The sequence below is a fragment of the Mauremys mutica genome, chromosome 23, assembly GCF_020497125.1.
Source record: "Mauremys mutica isolate MM-2020 ecotype Southern chromosome 23, ASM2049712v1, whole genome shotgun sequence".
Taxonomy (NCBI): Eukaryota; Metazoa; Chordata; order Testudines; family Geoemydidae; genus Mauremys; species Mauremys mutica.
The window spans coordinates 5826876-5847718 of NC_059094.1; the positions used below are offsets into that span (position 1 = coordinate 5826876).

At 47.1% G+C, this 20843-nt stretch overlaps 1 protein-coding gene across 1 annotated transcript in view; it reads right to left on the reverse strand.

Annotated features, from left to right (window-relative positions):
- The window catches only part of HIVEP3 (HIVEP zinc finger 3), a 110660-nt gene that overhangs the window by 12403 nt on the left and 77414 nt on the right, over positions 1-20843 (reverse strand). The window contains exon 6 of the mRNA XM_044997831.1: positions 13119-13217. Coding sequence (XP_044853766.1) covers positions 13119-13217 — 99 coding nt within the window. The remainder of the gene's footprint in view (positions 1-13118; positions 13218-20843) is intronic.

The window sequence follows — 20843 nt, forward strand, 5'->3', positions numbered from 1 at the left end:
CCCATCATTTGCATTCCTCTGCTGGCTGTTCCCCACCACCTCAAACACAACCCATTAGCTGTACGGCCCCTTCACAATTTAGCTCCTCCATAGCTCAGTGACCTATTATTTTGGCATAACACTGACCCCAGCCTTTGCTCATCCAGCAGCCATCACGTCCGCTGCTCCCTCAAACACCTCCACGCATTCCCCTGTGCCTCCCATTATGAATGGGAAAAGCTCGCTGATAAGAGCTACAAAGCCATGACTTTCTCTTCCTTTAAGTCCCTCTTCAAGACTTTTCTCTGCCATGATGCCTACAAAGCTCTACCAGCTGGCAGTGGCTAGGCAGGTGGAAATCTGCCACATCTCTACCTAATGCTTGTTTTTACTGTTATCTCACTCATCTCCTCACTCCCTTTTGTTTGTCTCTTCCAGTAGTTGCATGTGGACATAACTAGAGCGGGGTGAATTTTTTTTTTAATTCTGTCAACATTTCAAACATCAGAATTGCCCCTTCCCAAACAAACAAAAACCAGGGAAAAAACTGTAAAAAAAGTCTGTGAAATTTTCCCCGCCCCCTTTTTTGACCAGTTCTAGTCATAAGTTAGACTGTGAGCTCTGTCTGGCGGAGGCCGTTTCTGCGTCTCTGTCGAATGCCTAGCAGCATAAGGCTCTGACCCTTAACCTGACACCTAGATGCTGCTGCCAATACAAATAAAATAAATACATTAATAGCACTGAGTGTGTGAGAGGTGCTGGATACAGGGCACATTCTAACTGCCGTGGGGCTAGAGTCACAAAGGAACTCAGACACCTAGAAAATCACCAGGATTCACAAAGCCTGAGATAGGTGCTCAGGCTTCCTATACAAGGAATGGAGGCAGATAGGTGCCTAAGAATAGGATCCACCAAAGCCCGCATGCTAGGCAGGGAGCCGCCTAAGCTAGTCAATGAAAGGGGAGTTTGGCATCTAAGTCTGGGCTGGAGGGAGGCGCATCCCTCTGCTTGGGATTCTCAGCTGTGAGCCCGCACCTGGCGTCAGGCACCTCAGGAATTTCTTGCAAGAATCTCGGGGGGGGAAGAGGGGTGACAGCCACCTTCCTCATAACTTTTAGCCTAGTTGTTAGGGGGAGAAGGAACCGAGCAGAAATATTCAGCTATGTGTCTGCCTCACTATCTTCTAGTGAAGTGGTTCCCCTTTGAATACACACAGAGTTATCTGAGCACTGGCTCCAGGTGAGAGCTCTACCCAGCAGGCTACAGAGTCGTTCTCATGCCTCCTTTTGCTTTCTCTGATCCACACCAGCATATCCCGCACTCCAGTGGCTACGAGAGAGATGGCAGAACCCTCTTCAAATTCCTTTTCCTCATCAGGCAGAGGGGAGACATGATCTAGGGGTCTCCCACATCTCAGATGAGTACCCTAACCACTGGGCCTCTCCCCCCCCCAACCCTGTCCCCCCATTTTGTGTGAAGTTAGGCATGCCCAGTGCATGTCTACCACAGTGGGCCTTGCAGGCAAGTTAGGCGCAGGAGCATCTATCTTCCGCTGGTTCATGCATCGCACAGGAGCTTAGGTGTCTGGGTGCCCAAAGTGAAGCAGCAGTGCACATGTCCAGCGGCAGAAACACAGGCGCCTAGGGAACTTTCGCTGCAAAAACTTAGGCTCCAAGTAAGTTTAGGCACCTCCAGGGCTCAGTGGCAGCTGAGGGGGGTCTTGTGAATACCACCAGTACCTAAATTTGGGACTTAGTGTCACCGTGCTTCCAAATTTGGTGCTGTGTTGGGTACATCCCTGCTGCCCTCTGCTAAGAATGTTTTAATCTCTGGGCCATGGAAGTAAAACATGTTGGCAGGAGACATGAGCTGTTTTCGACGAGATCCCTAGGAACAGCCACTGGATGTCACTATTGCTCAACCCAAATACAACCCAGGCAGGACTTTCCTAGTACAAGCTCTAGGCTATTTGAATATTAACATTCTCGGTTTCTCAGGCTACATTCTCGGTGTGCCAGGCTACATGAAGAAAATCAGTGTCTGTTTGCTAGCCCATGTTTGCTGACTATCTTCAGTAGGTCTCTCTGTGGTTAGTTCCCAGCAATTTCACAGACACCTGTGTGAACTGACTGACTGCAGGATTCCTGGACTCCTTTTCCACTAGGTTCAGATGAGGACACCCTGTTTCTCACCTGATCAAATGGATGTTAACTGAAACAGCATTTCATTTAATGCTGCCATCCACCAGCCAGTCAGAGCAGCTGGAGAGCTAAGCAGACCACTCCTGACCACACCAGGTGGGTAGTCACAGCTAGAGGTGACCAAACAATAAGAAGCCGCTCTGATCCATGGATAAAGGACCCCAGTTCAGGTTACTGTGAGTTGTGGGCTCTGATCTGTTTGTGAGTATTCAGCAACTGTCAGGTGCTGTGAAAAAGGGCATGCATTTTAGCACAGATGATTAGTCATACTGAAAAGTGCATCACTGGCTCTTCTGCTATTTAAAAAGTTTCAGCTGTCCAGTCAGAAAGCAGAAACATTACCATGTGACTTAGATGACCAGTCACACAATATGTGTAGTGAACAGTCAAAGTGAATAGTTCACAACCACGAGGCTGGCCATTACACGGTGAGACACGAGGGGTAACGAACGTGTTAGCTGAAATCAGGATCTGGCTGTGGATTATTTGCTAATCCTGAAAGGAGCTAAATTTATTACAAGTATTATTCTAAATAAATAGTTCAACCAGCTCCAGTCAGAACCATGTGTATTTCTTGCCCTGAAAGGGAAAACATTTCACAGGCAGATCTAGGAGTTAGTTACTTCCTCTACTCTAACGACTTTATGCTACTGGCAAGCTTAGAACTGGCAGACAGTGATGGCCAAAGCACACCCTGTTGTTAGCTTCCAGTCCATAGGAATCTTCGTGCTGGGCTCTTTGGTATCTGACAGAGACAGAATAATAGATAGGCACTGACAGTATCCGGTGAGCACAGCACGGTCAGCAGTACAAAGCTAGGGTGAAGCTAATCCATTTCCATGTGGTGGAGTAGTCCACATTTGCCACATAGGAACTATCTGAATGAGTGAAATTCGGGGGAGCCCAAGTGGATTTTGCTGTGCCCTCTTGACATGTTCCCACTGTGCAGAAAGAAAATTTCAAACTCAGCCAAAGGCCAGAGTGTTTCACAAGAGAAATCTGATCCTCTGAACTCAGCGGGCCAGAGAATGGCAGAGGGAAAAGCTGGAAGGGCATTTTATGACAATGGTCTGGGCAGTGACACATATCAGTGGACGCCTGGAGCATATGGGCTTGATTCTCCACTCTGTATTGCTCGACTGAATTCAGTGGAATTACACCAGGGTAAAATTAGTGTGAAAGAGCAGAGGATCAGACCCAGAGTCTCCTTTTATGTAAGAGGAAAAGTCCTCTATTTCTCCGTCCCATAAATAGAAATAAACCCACAGACCAGAAATAAACACAGCCAGTTTTAGGGATAGATGGCAAAGAGTGTGCAGAGAGTCTTCCTAGAATAGCTCATTGCAATTGGAAATGGATGGGCAATTGGATGGGTCAGCCCTTGAATGGTTCTGTACTGATCTCCCTCTAAAAGAAGAGAAAGACAGTCTGACTACACAGAAAAATGTTCTTTCTGACTCACTGCCCTGCCAGCAATGGAAGCTATGTGATCGTGAGAAAATCTGGGCTGTGGGATGGAGCTATGATCTTTAAATTTCATGTGGAGGCAAGTGTTAAGACTTCTCTGCATCCTTCCTCCTCTCTCAATCCCTCTTCCATCCATCTGTCCATCCCCCAGCACTTACAGGATCGTACATGATTTCCTAGCCCTTTGCAAGGATGCTAGATTCTGCATTTCTGAGCCCCGGGTCTCTTTAGTCATGACGCAGAATGCGTTAAACTTGGGCAAAAGCCCAGGAATTGTTTGCTTTTACCAAAGGAAAAAAAACCCCTGAGTTGTTCGGACACCAAGCCTTCCCATTTTCACCTTTACACATTCCTTCCCTGTCCCCGTTACACAAACACAAATGGGAGGAAGCGGAGACTGTATATTTTTTGTAATTCTAAAATTACATGGATTGTCTGCATAACGCAATAACGTCCAGACAGCTCCACATTCCCGCCAGCAGCAGTGCAGCCAACATCAATAAATGGAGGAGGATTCCATTCGGAAAGCTAATGGATTCCTACCCCTGTGCTTTCCTGAGTGTAGGCAGGTCCTTTCTCTCGCTGAGCTTAGCAGGTGTCCAGGAACTGTGTGCTCATTCACAAACAGGCATGGACACATGATTTAATGAGGGGAGAAGAGGCCTCCCAGCCGACACTCACGCCAAACGTCTGCTAAGCATTCTCCCAGGTGACCTCTGGGGGAAAGGCAGATTTTTAGCAGGGTTTTTGGTTTAATGGTATTTTTTTTTTAAAGGCGGAGACAAATGCAGCCTTCTCGTCTGCTTAGCGCGTTCCTTTTCCTAAGCAGAACAGTCCTTTCAGCTTGCAGCCTTGAATGGCTTTAGAACGGCCCCCACACTGTGCTGCTCACAATACATTACTATTAACCCTCTATGATCGGAGCAATGAATGACTGAATGAAATAATTACTGAAAGCATTCCCTTGAATCACTGAATTGAGCTCTCGCAGTTCTGGCCTTTGCAGACTACAATTATCTGCTGCACAAATAGGATTTCTGATTTGCAGGTTTTTAAAAGCTTCACACAATTAATATGATTCATTAGTTCTAATTTACTATAATGAAAAGGTTTAAAATAATCCTTGTGCTTTCAGAGTGTCGTGCAACCAAAATTTCAGTAGCAACTGTCTGCTCTGCTATCAGACTTGGATCTGAGTAAGAATCACCTACAGGTAGTATAACAGCAGCGGGAGATTTTAAGAAGCCATCAGCTAATCAATTATTCTAAGTGAGTTAACAGACTGAAGGAGACCTCCAGCAATCTGACACTGGAGCAGACTTCCGCAGGCTAACCCCGCACTAACACTTTTCCCCTGGGACAATCATTAGCAAATCCTAGACTGGGTTTTTTTTCTTGGACCTGCTCCCCGCACTCTGAACTCTGGCAAAGCCCCCACCAAACAAAGAATGCCTCAGCATGAACGAAAGGCTGCTTTTAAGAGCAGGACAAAAGCCTAAAGCATAGTCAGATTTAAAGGAAAGAAAAGCATCCGTTTCGGCAATGTAACCTGCACCAGCAGCAAGGGGATAAAAAGCCATTGTGTTTCCTCTGCCTATAGACCACCTTGGTACAGGGGGGAACCAGCAGCTTCCCTCCTTAAGAGTAACAGGGCCGTGTTTCACTTTAAACCACATTAACAAACCTCATCACATTTATTAAAATGATTCTCTCAAAAAACCTCTTAAAATGCTCCCTCCCCCCACTGCTTGCCACTTGTCTGCCTGGACGTGGGTCTCCAATCACAGGCGAAACTGGTGATCCCTGGGGAATTGAGTCCTCTGTGTATATAGAGAGACCGAATCTGATCCTTGGTACCCCCGTGTCAACCCACTGAAACTAGTGGAGTTACAATGGATTTACACCTGCGTAACTGGGATCGGAGTCTGGCACACAAGGTGTAGAGTGGTTGAGTGCCTTGCGCATGGGATGCGGAGCTAGGAACCCCTAATCCTAATTGTGATGCCTTCTTTCTGTGTGGCCTGGTGAAGGTCATGGACACGCCTACCCCCAGGGGTGCTGTGATTCACGAAGGTCTGTGCAGAGCTTTGAGCCACATCCTACAGAGCTGCATTCTTCTGCACTAAACCTTTGCCCCATGAAAATATCTGTACAGTGACAATTTAACAAAGCCAGCCAGTTCCCCACGAACATACACAGACGTGAACGTGGGATCCTGAGTGCTAGTTTAAAAATGAGCAGACATGAATTTAAACCGTTGTGCAGTATGTATTATCACCACTGTTAGCAGATTCCTCAGGATGGGCCTACTTCTGCTCTAAAACATCATGGCAGCCAGTGGAATTCACACTGGTGTAAATTCAATCCAGGGCCTTATTAAAATGGTATCTTCACCAAACACGGAAGACTTCAGCCCACATCCCTGCAAGGGTGAGGGTGGCCTGGTGCCCAAACACCCGAAGTCCGGTTACTGCAGGTGTGGGGAGGTGACGGGTCATCACTTGCGCCAGCCCCTACTCAGCCGGGGCTGACTCCTACCTGCGTCGGGCGGCTGCAGCTCACAGCCCTGGCAAAGCAGGTGAGCCCCTCCTGACCTGGGCAGGGGGCAGGGTGGGAGGAAAAAAGCAGCGAGTGATGGGGGAGAGGGGAAAAGAGGAGTGGATGGGGCGGAGCCTTGGGGGAGGAGGCGGGGCAGGGCCTCGGGGGAGGGAACAGGCGGGGCAGAGGAGGTTCTGGCACGCCGGCTGGAGTATCTGGTTTTTAAATATTACCAAGTTGGCAACCCTAATTAAAATTCATGTGGTGCCTTTGTGAAGACTGGGTTCCCCAGAGGGTTCAATTTCTAGATCTTCCAGTGACAGCTTCTGACTTTGAGTAAATTCCCAGGCCTGAAAGTAAAGTAAAGTATTGGCCATCATGTGCCTGCTGCAAACTGAACTCTGCTGGTTTAGGGAAGTGACTCAGCAAGCTGTAAAGGGGGTGCAAATCCCTTCCAGGGTCCCTGGGGAAGGGCACCTGGATAGTCTAGAAATACATGGAGGGAGGGATGTGTGGCAGGAGGAGGAGGATTAAGTTACAGCCAGCTAAGGCCACTTTACTCCTGAATGAGGTTTTAATGGTCTTTAATTTACACGCCTTGAGTTGATTCGCCATAACTTTCCTGAGTGTCCCTGTGTAGACATGGCCTAAGGATGTCTAATTTGTCTAGGTCCCTCTGTATCCTATCTCTACCCTCCAGCGTATCAACCACTTCTCCCAGTTTAGTGTCATCTGCAAACTTGCTAAGGGTGCAGTCCACACCATCCTCCAGATCATTAATGAAGATTTTGAACAAAACCGGTCACTCCACTTGAAACCGGCTGCCAACTAGACATGGAACCCATTGAGCTCGACCATCTAGCCAGTTTTCTATCCACCTTACCGTCCATTCATCTAGCCCAGACTTCTTTAACTTGCTGGCAAGAATACTGTGGGAGACTGATCAAAAGCTTTGCTAAAGTCCAGAAATAGCACATCCACTGCTTTCCCCTCATCCACAGAGCTGGTTATCTCATCATAGAAGGCAATTAGGTTACTCAGGCATGACTTGCCCTTGGTGAATCCATGCTGACTGTTCCTGATCACTTTCCCCTCCTTTAAGTGGTTCAGAATTGATTCCTTGAGGACCTGTTCCATGATTTTTCCAGGGACTGAGGTGAGACTGACTAGCCTGTAGTTCCCTGGATCTTCCTTCTTCCCTTTTTTAAAGATGGGCACTACATTAGCCTTTTTCCAGTCATCCGGGACCTCCCCCGATCGCCATGATTTTTCAAAGATAATGGCCAATGGCTCTGCAATCTCATCGGCCAACTCCTTTAGCACCCTCGGATGCAGCGCATCCGGCCCCATGGACTTGTGCTCGTCCAGCTTTTCTAAATAGTCCCGAACTACTTCTTTCCCCACAGAGAGCTGGTCACCTCCTCCCCATACCGTGCTGCAGAGTGCAGCTGTCTGGGAGCTGACCTTGTCTGTGAAGACAGAGGCAAAAAAAGCATTGAGTACACTAGCTTTCTCCACATCCTCTGTCACTAGGTTCCCTCCCTCATTCAGGAAGGGGCCCACACTTTCCTTGACTTTCTTCTTGTTGCTAACATACCTGAAGAAACCCTTCTTGTTACTCCTAACATCTCCGGCTAGCTGCAACTCCAAGTGTGATTTGGCCTTCCTAATTTCACTCCTGCATGCCTTAGCAATATTTTTATACTCCTCCCTGGTTATTTGTCCAATCTTCCACTTCTTATAAGCTGTTTTTTTGTGTTTAAGACGAGCAAGGATTTCACTGTTGAGCCAAGCTGGTCGCCTGCCATATTTACTTTTCTTCCTACACATCGGGATGGTTTGTCCCTGCAACCTCAATAAGGTTTCTTTAAAATACAGCCAGCTTTCCTCGACTCCTTTCCCCGTCATGTTATTCTCCCAGGGGACCTTGCCCATCAGTTCCCTGAGGGAGTCGAAGTCTGCTTTTCTGAAGTCCAGGGTCTCTGTTCTACTGCTCTCCTTTCTTCCTTGTATCAGGATCCTGAACTCGATCATCTCATGGTCACTGCCTCCCAGGTTCCCATCCACTATTGCTTCCTCTACTATTTCTTCTCTGTTTGTGAGCAGCAGGTCAAGAAGAGCTTTTCCCCTAGTTGGTTCCTCCAGCACTTGCACCAGGAAATTGTCCCCTACACTTTCCAGAAACTTCCTGGATAGCCTGTGCACTGCTGTATTGCTCTCCCAGCAGATATCGGGGTGATTAAAGTCACCCATGAGAACCAGGGCCTGTGATCTAGCAACTTCTGTTAGTTGCTGGAAAAAAGCCTCGTCCACCTCATCCCCCTGGTCCGGTGGTCTGTAGCAGACTCCCACCACGACATTACCCTTGTTCATACTTCTAAATTTAATCCAGAGGCTCTCAGATTTTTCTGCAGTTTCATACCGGAGCTCTGAGCAGTCATACTGCTCTCTTACATACAACGCAACTCCCCCACCTTTTCTGCCCTGCCTGTCCTTCCTGAACAGTTTATATCCATCCATGACAGTACTCCAGTCATGTGAGTTATCCCACCAAGTCTCTGTTATTCCAATCACATCATAATTCCTTGACTGTGCCAGGACTTCTAGTTCTCCCTGCTTGGACTAGATGACCTTCTGAGGTCTCTTCCAACCCTCATATTCTAATAACCCTATGATTCTATGAGTGGGACATGCCACACAAAGCAGGAACGGGGGTAGACTGCAAGGCTCTATCTTCAGGGAACAACTCCTGTCTCCAACACAGGCCTGTGGAGAAATGTGCTCAGTGCCTGTTCATTACCTATGAAATGGGAAGCATCGCACGTGACACTCTCTGTGCCCTGAGAAGCCACCCTCTTCCCAATAAAGCTTCTGAGGGGCTTGCCTTTTGGGGAGCTCAGTGGGGATAAGCATTATTTGTTGTTCCTGCTGAGTTAACATTCCACTGGCTCAGGCAACATCTCCAGAGCTTGTTCAGTTGGCCAGGGCTTAGTAAAAATAACAGTAGCACCATGTGTTTTATAAGGCTCATGTTAAGCCATTGTCAACAACCCTTGTGGGCTGTGGCCAGGCTAGGGGAATCAGACTGGCTCAGGCTGGGAGGGGGCATTAGAAGGGGAAGAAGAAATGCTAAACGCAGTGGCAAGAGCTGCTCTGGTGCAGGAGGTTAGTGAGTGGGCAGCAGGACGAGGTCAGCGGTGTCCCATGAGCTCTGCAAAGACTTGTGAATGGAGAACCTCATGCTGATCTAGCAGACTGTACTGAAGCTTTGTGCTCCATCGGGGCAAACTCCACAGTGAAAGGGAGATGCGTATGATCCCCCCTTCTGTATTTAAAATATATTTACTGTCTATACACATGACCCACTGACAACAATCCCAAAATCCCAGCAGCACTCCGAGACATCTGCCATTCCTGAAGGCTTCCTCACACTCCTCCCTGCACTGAGCCTCCAGCCCAGGATACCGAGCGCCTCAGTAAAGGAAACAGAAAAACAATCATAAAAACATCTAACGGCTCCCAACGAGCTCGTAATCTATCCCTCAGCAGCTGTCGGAGCTCAGCCTCCATCACTTGGGTAAAATATCCCTCGTTAGCTCACACAGCTAAGTATACGTTAGACTGATGGCTCCCCTCTTGGAGATCTCTCGCCTTGCCCTCAGCATTTCAGAGCTGTCACAGTACAGGTAGTAAAAGGGTTTAGGGGGAATCGTGTGTAAAGCCCTGGGAGCGCCATTTACAGTGGGCAGGGGGATACACCCGCCCCTGAGCGGTTGGAGGCACAGGGGGATGGGGGAGTTGGGTCCTGCCCCGAGGGGGTGGGAGGCCCTGGAGAGGTGGGTCCTACCTCTGGGGGCCCTGGATGGATGGGTCCTACACTAGGTAGGTCCTCGGGAGGGGTTGGGTGCTGCCCCCAGAGGGGGTGATGGAGAATGAGCCCACACTCACCTGCAGCTGTGGCTCCTGTCCCTCAGTCCGGACCCAGCTCCCTCTCCAGGACACTCAGGCTTGGCACATACACCCTTCTGTCATGACGGAGGGGTGTCCGGGCCAAAGTTGCATGAGCGGCGTTGTGACCCCACGTGCCAGGCCACAACACCCAGAGTGGGGAGCTGGGCCCGGTCGCCGGAACAAGAGCTGCTGCTGCGAGGTGAGTTTATTAAAATCAGGGACACAAAGAGAAGTCCCAGGCAAACCTCACAGTATCCGTGACATTTTCCCCACCACGAAAAATCTGCAGCCCTACTCATGCTTCAAACAGAAGGCCGTAGTGTTCAGGGCTGCAGCCCGCTGCTCTGATGCTCCTCAGACACACAGGGAAGAAACCTGCTTACTGGGCCGATGTCAGTGAAACTCAGCTACAGACACCATGGAGCAAGGAAGCTATTGCTGTACTAAAGAAACTTAGGTGGTTCAGAGGAACACGAGAGGCTCTTGAATTCACAGGCCCTTTACACAGGGTGTGTGTGTGCACATAGGAGAAAGAACTAAGCACAGGCTTGAGGGTAAATAGATTTTTTAAATATACAGAGTAACCCGGCTGATATCTGACAACACCATGAAGTTTTAAGTACTTTCTGATTGTCTGCTTCACTGCTGAGGGATGCCCTAGATGCTGTCATTACTGGCTCAGATTGTGCCCCCTGGATACACACATGGAAGGGACCCTCTCCCTGCATGCAAATCTCCATCTCCCCTGCAATAAGGGGAATCGCCCACCTCCGGGGCACTCACCCCCTCCCACTCTGACCTTGCAGAGGATGTGCAGGCTACACAGGAGAACAGGGTCAGCTGGGGGTGGGATCAGGAGATGCTCAACATGCTCCCTCCCACACCCTGGGGATCCACCTGAACAAAGCCCTAGGCTGTATTTTTTCCTTGGAGGCTCATGGGGGTAGTCACAAGGAGGCTGTGGGAACCATGCTGCACGGGGGCCACCAGGGGTCACAGACCGCATGAATCCTGGGGGGACTTCAGATTTGGAGGTAGGCCACACATGCTTTTCCACTGGAGCAAAATCGATGCCCCTGATGGGATGATGCGGGCAAGGGGATCCTCATGGAGATTTCCTCCCCTGGAACCCCTTCCACGAGGAAGGGATAATCTGGATCATATGATCGGATATTTAACGAGTGCATCTCACAAAGGCTCTCACGTCAGGCTTCACATGCTATATTCACAGGGGTCACTTCTCCCAGCAGCACGATGCAGCTACAGGAGGTCACACTTTGATCTGGGCAAACCTTCTGGCCTTGCACTCCACAGCCCACGAGCAGAGCAGCATCTGTTTAGCAGTGCAGAATGCTCTAGCCAGCTGAAGTTGTGAAGGGAATTTAAGGTTGTGACATCCTGGCACCCCCTTATTCACTATTGTCATATAATTAGGATATGTTTTGTACAAAGTGCGTCTTGTGACTTTCTAAAAGTCTTGATCTGCTAGACATTAATATCTCATTGGATTGTATGTGCTTTCGTTGTATGTGAAGTTATGAAGTTTGGCTACGTATGTGCTACTGAAACATCTTGTGAGACTGAAAACACCCACAAGCAGCCTTTTAGGTACAACAGTAAAAAGACCAATCAATGTTACTGGCGCACTGAGGAAATGCACACGAGCACAGGGATTACCCCAGGGACTGTGTACAATAGAAACCTCTCAGAGACAGCACGACACAATGGGAACTGTTTGGCCCAGGTCACAGCAAAAGAGCTTTCCAGTAGTGGGAAGAAGATATAAAAGGGGGAAATGACATCATGATGGTACCTCACTCTCCCTACAGCAACACAGCTGGAAACACCTGAGGAACAAAGACTGAACTGGCGGAAGTGATGGTCCCAGGCTAAAGGGATTTCTAGCCTGTGTATGAAAACCTGGGAAACTCAAGCTGCAAGGCAAAGGCAGCTTGTACCTTAAGAATCTGCCAGCCTGTTTATCACTCAGGTGAGAATTTGCTAATTCATATCCTACCTATCTAGTATGTTAAGATCATTTTGCGTTTTTGTTTATTTACTAGGTAATCTGCTTTGATCTGTTTGCTATCCCTTATAAGCTTTTTGTAGTTAATAAACTTATTTTATGTTTTAATCCAAACCAGTGTGTGTTTGACTAAGGTGTCTGGGGAAAATCTCAGCTTGGTTACCACAAGTGTGCATGGTCCTCTTCACATTGAGGGAGCGGCGGACTGGGTGTTAAACCCATAGACTGGCCAGATTTGACCAAGCTCTGTGGTCCTAGGCTGGGAAGCTGGTGGCTAGAGAGCCTGCATGTAACTGCAGCTGGGTGTGTCCCTACCTGTGTGAAAGTGCAAGCTTGGAGGGCTTTGCAGCTCATCACAGCAGCACAGCGTGAGAGGGAGCCAGGCTGGTGGGCCAGGGAGCTCAGTGGTACCCCAGTTCCAGGTAGCACCTGGGGGAACCCGTCACAAGTCAGCCAGGCTACTGCTCCTTAACACCTCTGCTCTTCTGAAAAGCATTGGAGGGTCTTACATGGCCGGAGAGCAGGACATTTATTTATGCCTCATCCAAGAGATTGACTTTGCAGCAGCCAAGTGCCCCCTTGCACTATCTCACTTGTATAGCCCCACAGTGTGCACAGACACTGACTCAGGACTCACTTCCAACGAGCATAGGAAGCACCATACTGAATCAGTGGCTCATCTATGCCTGTGCCCTGTCTCTGACTGTGGCTAGCACCACATAGTTCCAAGGAAGGCACAAACCCCACCTCCACAGGCAGATGCCCCCTTCCCCCATGAAGAGTTTCCCCCCAGCATGGCACTGCAGCCGAATCAGGACTGGTCAGCCAAAGCTCCCTTCCAGCAGTGCCCTGGAGCACCTGGACGCTCCATTCATGTGAATGGACATTCTGCTACCTAAATACCATGCGCTTTCCAAGCAGCAGTGGGAGAGCCCCACCGTTAAGAGAATCTGTACCTTCTTCAGCTTCCAGCTCCACCAGTGAAGACACCAACACGCCCATCTCCTGACATTTTTTGCTGTGGGCCTTTGACTTCATATGTTTAGTCAGATTCCCTGAAAGGAAACAGAACACACACCTTGATCAATAGTCTGTTTCTTTCCCCTGGCAAGGGGATGAGTAACAAGCTGACAACTTCGCTTAGACCTAGCTGCGGGTTCAGTTTAAGGTGCTCTCTCTGCAGAAGCCTTTATCTCAGGCAGTCAGCCAGCCTGCAGCATAGGGATAGATTTTCTGTTTAATTGCTTCACTGCTGGCTAGGATGAGAGAGAGGAGGTGCCAAACCCGAGACTTCAGAGTAACAGGGCCATCATGCAACCTAGAACACCTGGAGGGCACATACTTTGCACGGATTCTCCCCAGCATACGCACTGCTGCAAAGTTACAGCACCAAAAAGGAGCAGGAAAAATAGGAAAGGACAGGTGATCCCTTAGCATAACAGCTCAGCCCAGCAACCCATCCGAGCTGGTCCCAGCACATAGTAGGCCGCACCGTTAACAGGGACCAAGGAGGGGCGGAGAGAAGAAAACAGGGGTCCAGGGAGGAAGCTGAAGGAAAAAAACAAGAGTAAAAAAATCCAGCTGAAGTATGTGGGGCTTTGTCTGCCTGTGATTTAACATTTGGATACAACTGTAAGTAATAGCAGAGCTGCCTGGGAAACAGAATTTCCATTCAGGAAAAAAAAATGTCAAGAGGAGTTGCTGGAAGCAAGGGATCCCAGGGAGCTGGGCAGCCCAGCAGGAATACCGCGAGCTGGCAGGAAACCATGCAGGACAGCCTGCCTAGCGGCTGCTTTCCACTGAAAATTTCAACAAATCAACCTGTTCGCGTGGAACATTTCCCTTCCATCAAGTCAGCATTTTCCAATGGAAAACTGCTTTGTCAGAAGATTTCCCATCAGCTCGAGTAATTAGCCAAGGTAACTGATTAACTGACAACGAGTATGAGAACTGTAAAGCAGACAGATGCTCGTGTGCTGAAACTGCCTGAGAAGAAGCTGAGCAGTAAAGAAAGGTGAACACTTCTCAAATGACCCCCCAGGTCTCTCAGCTGGGAGGGCTGCTGGGACGTTCCGGGCATGGGCTGAGTGGCCAAGCAAGGAGCCACTTACCCCAAAACATGACACTTCACAGACTAAAGCGCTAAACCATTTTTGCACTGGTACTTAGTGGTGAGAAATATGATTCAGAAAAAGTATATTGAGGCTGAGTATCAGGAGAAGTGAACAGTGAGATCTGTTGGGCTGTGGGGTATCCTCTGCAGGGGCATGATCACACTGCAACATTTATAACAAGCCTGGAGAAAGTGCTCCAAGATATGATGTAGGCACAGCTACAAAAGAATGGCAAAGGAATGGAGTACATGGCCTTATAGGTCTTTTTTGTAACTATTTTCTATAATTCTCCAAAAACCACAACTGTCTCTCCCAGCAGGCTAATGGAGCAGTTTTTATTCCTACTTACAGAAAAGGGAAACCCAGGAGAAGGGAGCCTAGGAGTGTGTGGAACCTGGATCTGGGAAAGAGGAGAAGAGCAAGAGAAATGATGGGAGGAGTAAAGAAGAAAACTGCCCCTCTTTTCTCTTCTTTACCCTTCTTCTCTCTCCTCCGTGGACTGAGCGAACCTTTTCAAGTTCTCTGTATGTATAAATATCTTCTGTCCGTGTGTTCCATTCTATGCATCCGAAGAAGTGGGCTGTAGCCCACGAAAGCTTATGCTGAAATAAATTTGTTAGTCTCTAAGGTGCCACAAGGACTCCTGTTCTTTTTGCGGATACAGACTAACACGGCTGCTACTCTGAAACTTGATAAGAAGAAGAAATGTATGCCCTTGCTGCAACTCCTTCAACGGTCGGTGAGTTCCCAGCATGACTCAATCGTATCTAGCTGAGCTCTCCAACTTCATCATAACAAGATGACATGGCACAGGGTTTCCTGCTGGCCAGAGCCTGCAATGCCAAGGACTTGGAGTTCAGGATAAGAAGGGATTGTGTAATTTGACCCATTCTAACTAATTATAACAAAATGTCAACAGTGACAACGCTCCTCAGTAAATGAAACCCTGCTGCTACCTTCAGTAAATTATTGCAGCTCACCCCAGCTGACACAAATGACCCATCTATGCTCAATTACCATTGCAATAACCCTAATCTGGTTCCTTCTGGTGAGACTTTACACAGGAAATGAAGCAGCTTCAATGTACTGTGTGTTCAGAGGTGTGTGAGTTATGCTGCAGCGTGCGGTACCCTGGGAATTCTACTGCAACGCTAACCGTGGGCTGGGAGGATGAGCTAGACTAAAGAGGCCTGCTGAGCATTTCCCTCCTACCGTGCTCCCCTCACTGGCTCACAAAATGATTCCCTGTGGTGCATACCCCAACCTTTGCCCAACCAAGAGTCGCAATGACTGTTAGCCAGGAGCTGCACTGCATTCGCATCAGAGTGCAGCCTCTCTAGCTTTAATACGGAGGTGCAGCCAAGGGAGACAGGGTCCATGGAGAGAAACCACTTCTCAGATTGAAATCTGGTCTGTAGGCTGCACTCTGCCTACCCCTGCGTTGGTCCCATAGCTGGTCATAGAGCCAGAGCCTCAATAACGTCACTGTGAGAGCAGGTGCTCATCCCATTTGAAAATCCCCCTTGGAAGTGCTGGCAGAGATACACAGCTATTCATATTGCAGTCAGAGATGTTTCTCTTTGCTGTTTTTAGGGGATAAAAGCAAATATGATATCACACAGCACCCAAGGTGTCTCTTCTACAGCCCGCAGCATTGGCCCCACCATCTTATTTTACCTGTTTTTAACCCAGTTCCACCCCAGGCAACATGCGTCTAGCTGAAGAGGACTCTGCAGAAGCCCTCTTCCTTGATGTGCTGGAGGCAATTGCCTTGGAGCAATGTAAAAGCCATATCCCCACTCAGCCATGCACACTACGATGACAAGCCAGAGGTGCCACTAAGGCCTTGTCTACATTACAAACGCTTTGCTGGCAGAGTGGTAAAGAGTCCTGTGGCACCTTACAGACTAACAAATGTATTGGAGCGTGAGCTTTGGTGGGTGAATACCCGCTTCGTCGGATGCATGTGGTGGAAATTTCCAGAGGCAGGTATAAATATGCAGGCAACAATCAGGCTAGAGATAACGAGGTTAGTTCAATCAGGGAGGATGAGGCCCTCTTCTAGCAGTTGAAGTGTGAACACCAAGGGAGGAGAAACTGTTAGAAGAGGGCCTCATCCTCCCTGATTGAACTAACCTCGTTATCTCTAGCCTGATTGTTGCCTGCATATTTATACCTGCCTCTAGAAATTTCCAGCACATGCATCCGATGAAGCGGGTATTCACCCACCAAAGCTCATGCTCCAATACATTTGTTAGTCTGTAAGGTGCCACAGGACTCTCTGCCGCTTTTACAGATCCAGACTAACATGGCTACCCCTCTGATATTTTCTGGCAGAGTTATGCCAGCAGATGTAACCTATTCTGACAGAGGGAGATCTTCTGCCAGCATAGTAACATTTCCGTGAATGTCCGATGTGCTGACAGAAGCTTTTCTGTGAGCATTGCTGTGTCTACACTAGAGATTTTGCTGCGTAGGTATGTCAGCTAGGAGGTGTATTTTTCTGACTGACACAGCTATGCTGCCAAAGCTTTCCAGTGTGAGCTGACCTAGACTGGGAGTTGTACTGAGCACCAGGACCCTATCTGGCCAGTGCTAAGACCCTTTTTATACTGACAAAAAAAATCAACTTCACATCAAATAGAAATGAACCAAAGTAGCGTTTTACATGCTGTGTTTCCTTCTTCTTTTCTTCTTCCCTTTCTTTTCAGTCTCTTCATCCTCCTTTTGTCAGACAGGACCATATTTTCACACACTGGTGCTTAAGCTGCGCCTGCAAAAATGTGTGTGCAAATCTCACATTTGTGCATGAAATGGGCAATGGGTGTGCACAGTTATGTGGCATGCACTTGCAGTTGAGGTGTGTGTGCAGCTTGGGCAGGTGCAATTCCAGCATCAATTTCTGAATACATAGCCCTTGGAGGGAAAGTCAAAAGGGCCTCATTTAATTGACTTGCTTCTGAATATGTTGAGGCCGGATAGGATGTAAAATCCCGTCCCTATTCAGTAGCCAGTGTGGGAGGACAGTTCTTCCTGTTTGGCTTATCAGATGGTAGTAGGTACAATGCTGCCCTATCATAACGGTGGTACTTCATTCCTTGAAAAATACCTTCTTATAGCCAGAAGTCTGAACTAGTAGCCTGGAGAGAGGATGGGGAACAGACGAGCAAGATTTCTCCTGTCATCTGACAAAATGTGGATGCCCCTCACTGGCCCAGCTAGTGTAAATTAGCATGGCTCCATGCATGTCAACAGAGCTACGCCGATTTACACCAATGAGAAACTGGACCATTATTTTTAGAGCAACTGGTAGAATAATATGACTTTGTTTTTCAAAGTTCTTCTGGAAATTTGTTGGTGTTTTTAGACCCCCTTAACTAATGCTAGAAGAATCAAATTCTGACGTCCTCACTCAGGCAAATTCCCACTGAAAGCAACAGGTGATTGCCTGAGTAATGACTAAGAGAAAGAACCGCAGGAGGAGGGATTCACAGCTATTTGGTGCCTAGACAAGCACTGGCTACTAACTGATTCAACTTACCATGGCTTCCTTGGAAAGAACGAAAAAATAAATATGAAGGCGTTGGCATGAGATAGAGAGAGATAGAGAAAGATATTTATATTGGATAGTATAATAATTACACTGAAAATTAGGCAGGTAAGTCGTCCACAATGAGGAGTTTTCTCAAGAGTATTCTTAGGTTGGAAATAAATTGCCTAGCTCCAAATAAAAAATGAATCACGGAAAATGTTGAAGCAGCAAAATCTTGCTAAATCTGAGTCTGACAGAGCAATCCCAATACAGAGCTATTCTGCGCATGTGCTTTCAGAAATGCCTAATTGTCACTGTATATTCTTAGCTCTTGTGCTGTTATAGGGTCTTATTTAGGACTTAAAGCAGCTTAAGTGCTTGTGCTGCCTTAAGACAGAACACTTGTGCCTCCTTAAATCCTTAAAGCAGTTTAGAGGGGTTGGAAGCCATTTCTTTAAAATCCCCCAGGGAAATTAAATTCAGTAAACTTCATTAATGCCCCAGTCAGGTTGCAGAATTAAAACAAAAAGTAGGTAATGGAAAAGTTAAGAGTCCTAGAGCAACTTTCACTTGGTCACACTGCACCTATGTCACATTTTCTCCTTCTGTTAAACGTGCACCATGAAAAATGCTGAGTGTGCAAAGCCAAGGTGCAACTGCGACAGGGATCATAACCACTTCCCCTGGACATTACTGAAGAGAGTGTACAAGGAATATCACAACACCTCTGCTACAGCCAGCAGCAGCAGGACTCCCTCTTTACAGACAAAGAATGAGATCCACCTCTATGCAGAGGATCATCAATAAGCCTGTTTACCACCTAACCCCCATGTAAGCCCTCAGAAAAGGACTTTCGTGGCACTTATGTGATAAATTGGCCTTGATCTAGTCTCTGCACAGAGATGAATTTCACTCACTGGGAATACAAGAAAAGGAACAGTCTATTTTATACCACTGCATCTAGACGACAATTTCATTTAAAAAAAATTATTATTATTATTAAAAAAAAGAACGAGAAGTACTTGTGGCACCTTAGAGACTAACAAATTGTCCATATTCATAGATTTTCAGGCCAGAAGGGACCATTGGATTATTTAGACTGGCCTCGTATATAACACAGGTTATAGAATTTCATCCAGTTACTCCTGTACTGAGCCCATTAAAAGCATATGTTCCAGGGAGGCATTCAGTCGTGATCTGAAGACTTCAAGAGATGGAGAATCCATCACTCTCCTGGGTAGTTTGTTCCAATGGTGAAATACCATTACAGTTAAAAACATGTGCCTTGTCTCTCATTTGAATGTGTCTGGCTTTAACTGCTAGACATTATTTCTTGTTCTGCTATTCTCCTTAATGCCAGTGTTTTCTGCCCATTTCTCAGTCTACAAAACAGTCTCTCACTGATGACATGCTACTGAAATTCATTCATGGACTGTCGGGATATTTGCTCATTTCCAATGCCACTGACACATCCAATTGCGCTAGAGAATATAGAGACATTTACTCTTTATCTTCACACCAACAGAACTTGGTGAATTACTGTGGGGGGGAGGGAAGGGGTAGGTGCTGCAACTAGGGTGCTGGGGGTGCTGCTGCACCTCTGGCTTGAAGTAGTAAAACAACCCAGATACATGGTTTCCGCCTTCAGCACCCCCACCATAAAAACTGTTCCAGCACCACTGGTATTGAAAGGTTGCCTGAGAACATTCTGAAATGGCTCAGTCACTTTCTAAACTTTTTTCCCAATGTTTAGAAAATGCCTCAGCACATCAAGGTGTTATGACATCTTTTCAATCTATATATCTATTATAATACCAGTTAATTCTTCCTGAGCTTTTAGCCAGCTGGATTGATTCTGTAGTTTCTGAAACAGGCCTAGCATACAATTGAGTCTGCCGGCCCAGTAATAATAAACTGTACAACCATAACATTGCATTTAATTTGGGTTTTTTTGCATTTAATATATTAATATGTTCAATAACTTCAATAACTGTCACACTCTCATTTAAGGAATTGCAGTGTAATTACTTAAAGGAATAATATGTCTCAGGACATGAAGTAGTCTGGTATCTGGAAACTGTGACTGGACTAGACTATCAAATTAATATCTTCCGTCAACAGGTCCGTTACCTGAGCAGATTTTACTTTAATAGAAATGTCTTTGTCCCTTGTAACCACGATAAACGTAGGCAAACGTAGTGGCATTGGACCACAGTAAGTTGTTCAATGTAGTTTATTCAGACAGCTTAGGAAGCTCAGCCAATCAGAATGTGAGAGGCTAATGTGATTGGTGAACAAGAGCAAAAAATGGGCGTGGAATGGAATTCTATCCATACTGGGCAAAAATTAAAGATCCAACACTAATCTATGGCCTAGAAAAGATCAAAAGTCAAAAGGTGAACGAGGGGGCAGTTCCTAGCCTAACAAAGATGGGGTTTTGATAGAGGTGACAAGAAGAAAACAGTTGTAGCTCCCCCATCCTCCAAACCCATCAGGAAACCAGTAGTCACAGGAAAAGCCTTACGTCACCCTCCCAAGACAGACAATCATTTGAGAGCAATTTCTTCTCATCTGCTGCCTGGCAAGAAGCCTGTTAACCTCCACAAAGGCCCTGGCAATGCTTTTATTTGGGGATTGTTAATACAGTGATACTAACTGCCCATAAGACTGTAGGTAAAGGCACCATATTAAAAGACACACATTTAAACTTGATCCAGAAGTTTGGCTTTCTGACATAAACCTTTACAGCCCATATTTTCAAACAAAATGTTTCCATGAATTAAAAAATAAAACCTCCAAGATTATTTTCTTAAACTAATAAACATTTCTCTGAAGGTTGCAGCATTGTGGTATTTTATAGGAGCTACCCCGCCACCAGTAGCCCCATCATGTTGCCACCAGACCTTCCAGTCGGATGCAGTTTATGATCACACCCAGAACCAACCTTCAGAGTAAGGTGACTATAAGGTGCCTTTCAAAACTCTAGCCCCACTGCCCTATGGGTGTTCCTTGGTTGGAGTAAGACTAAGCGACAT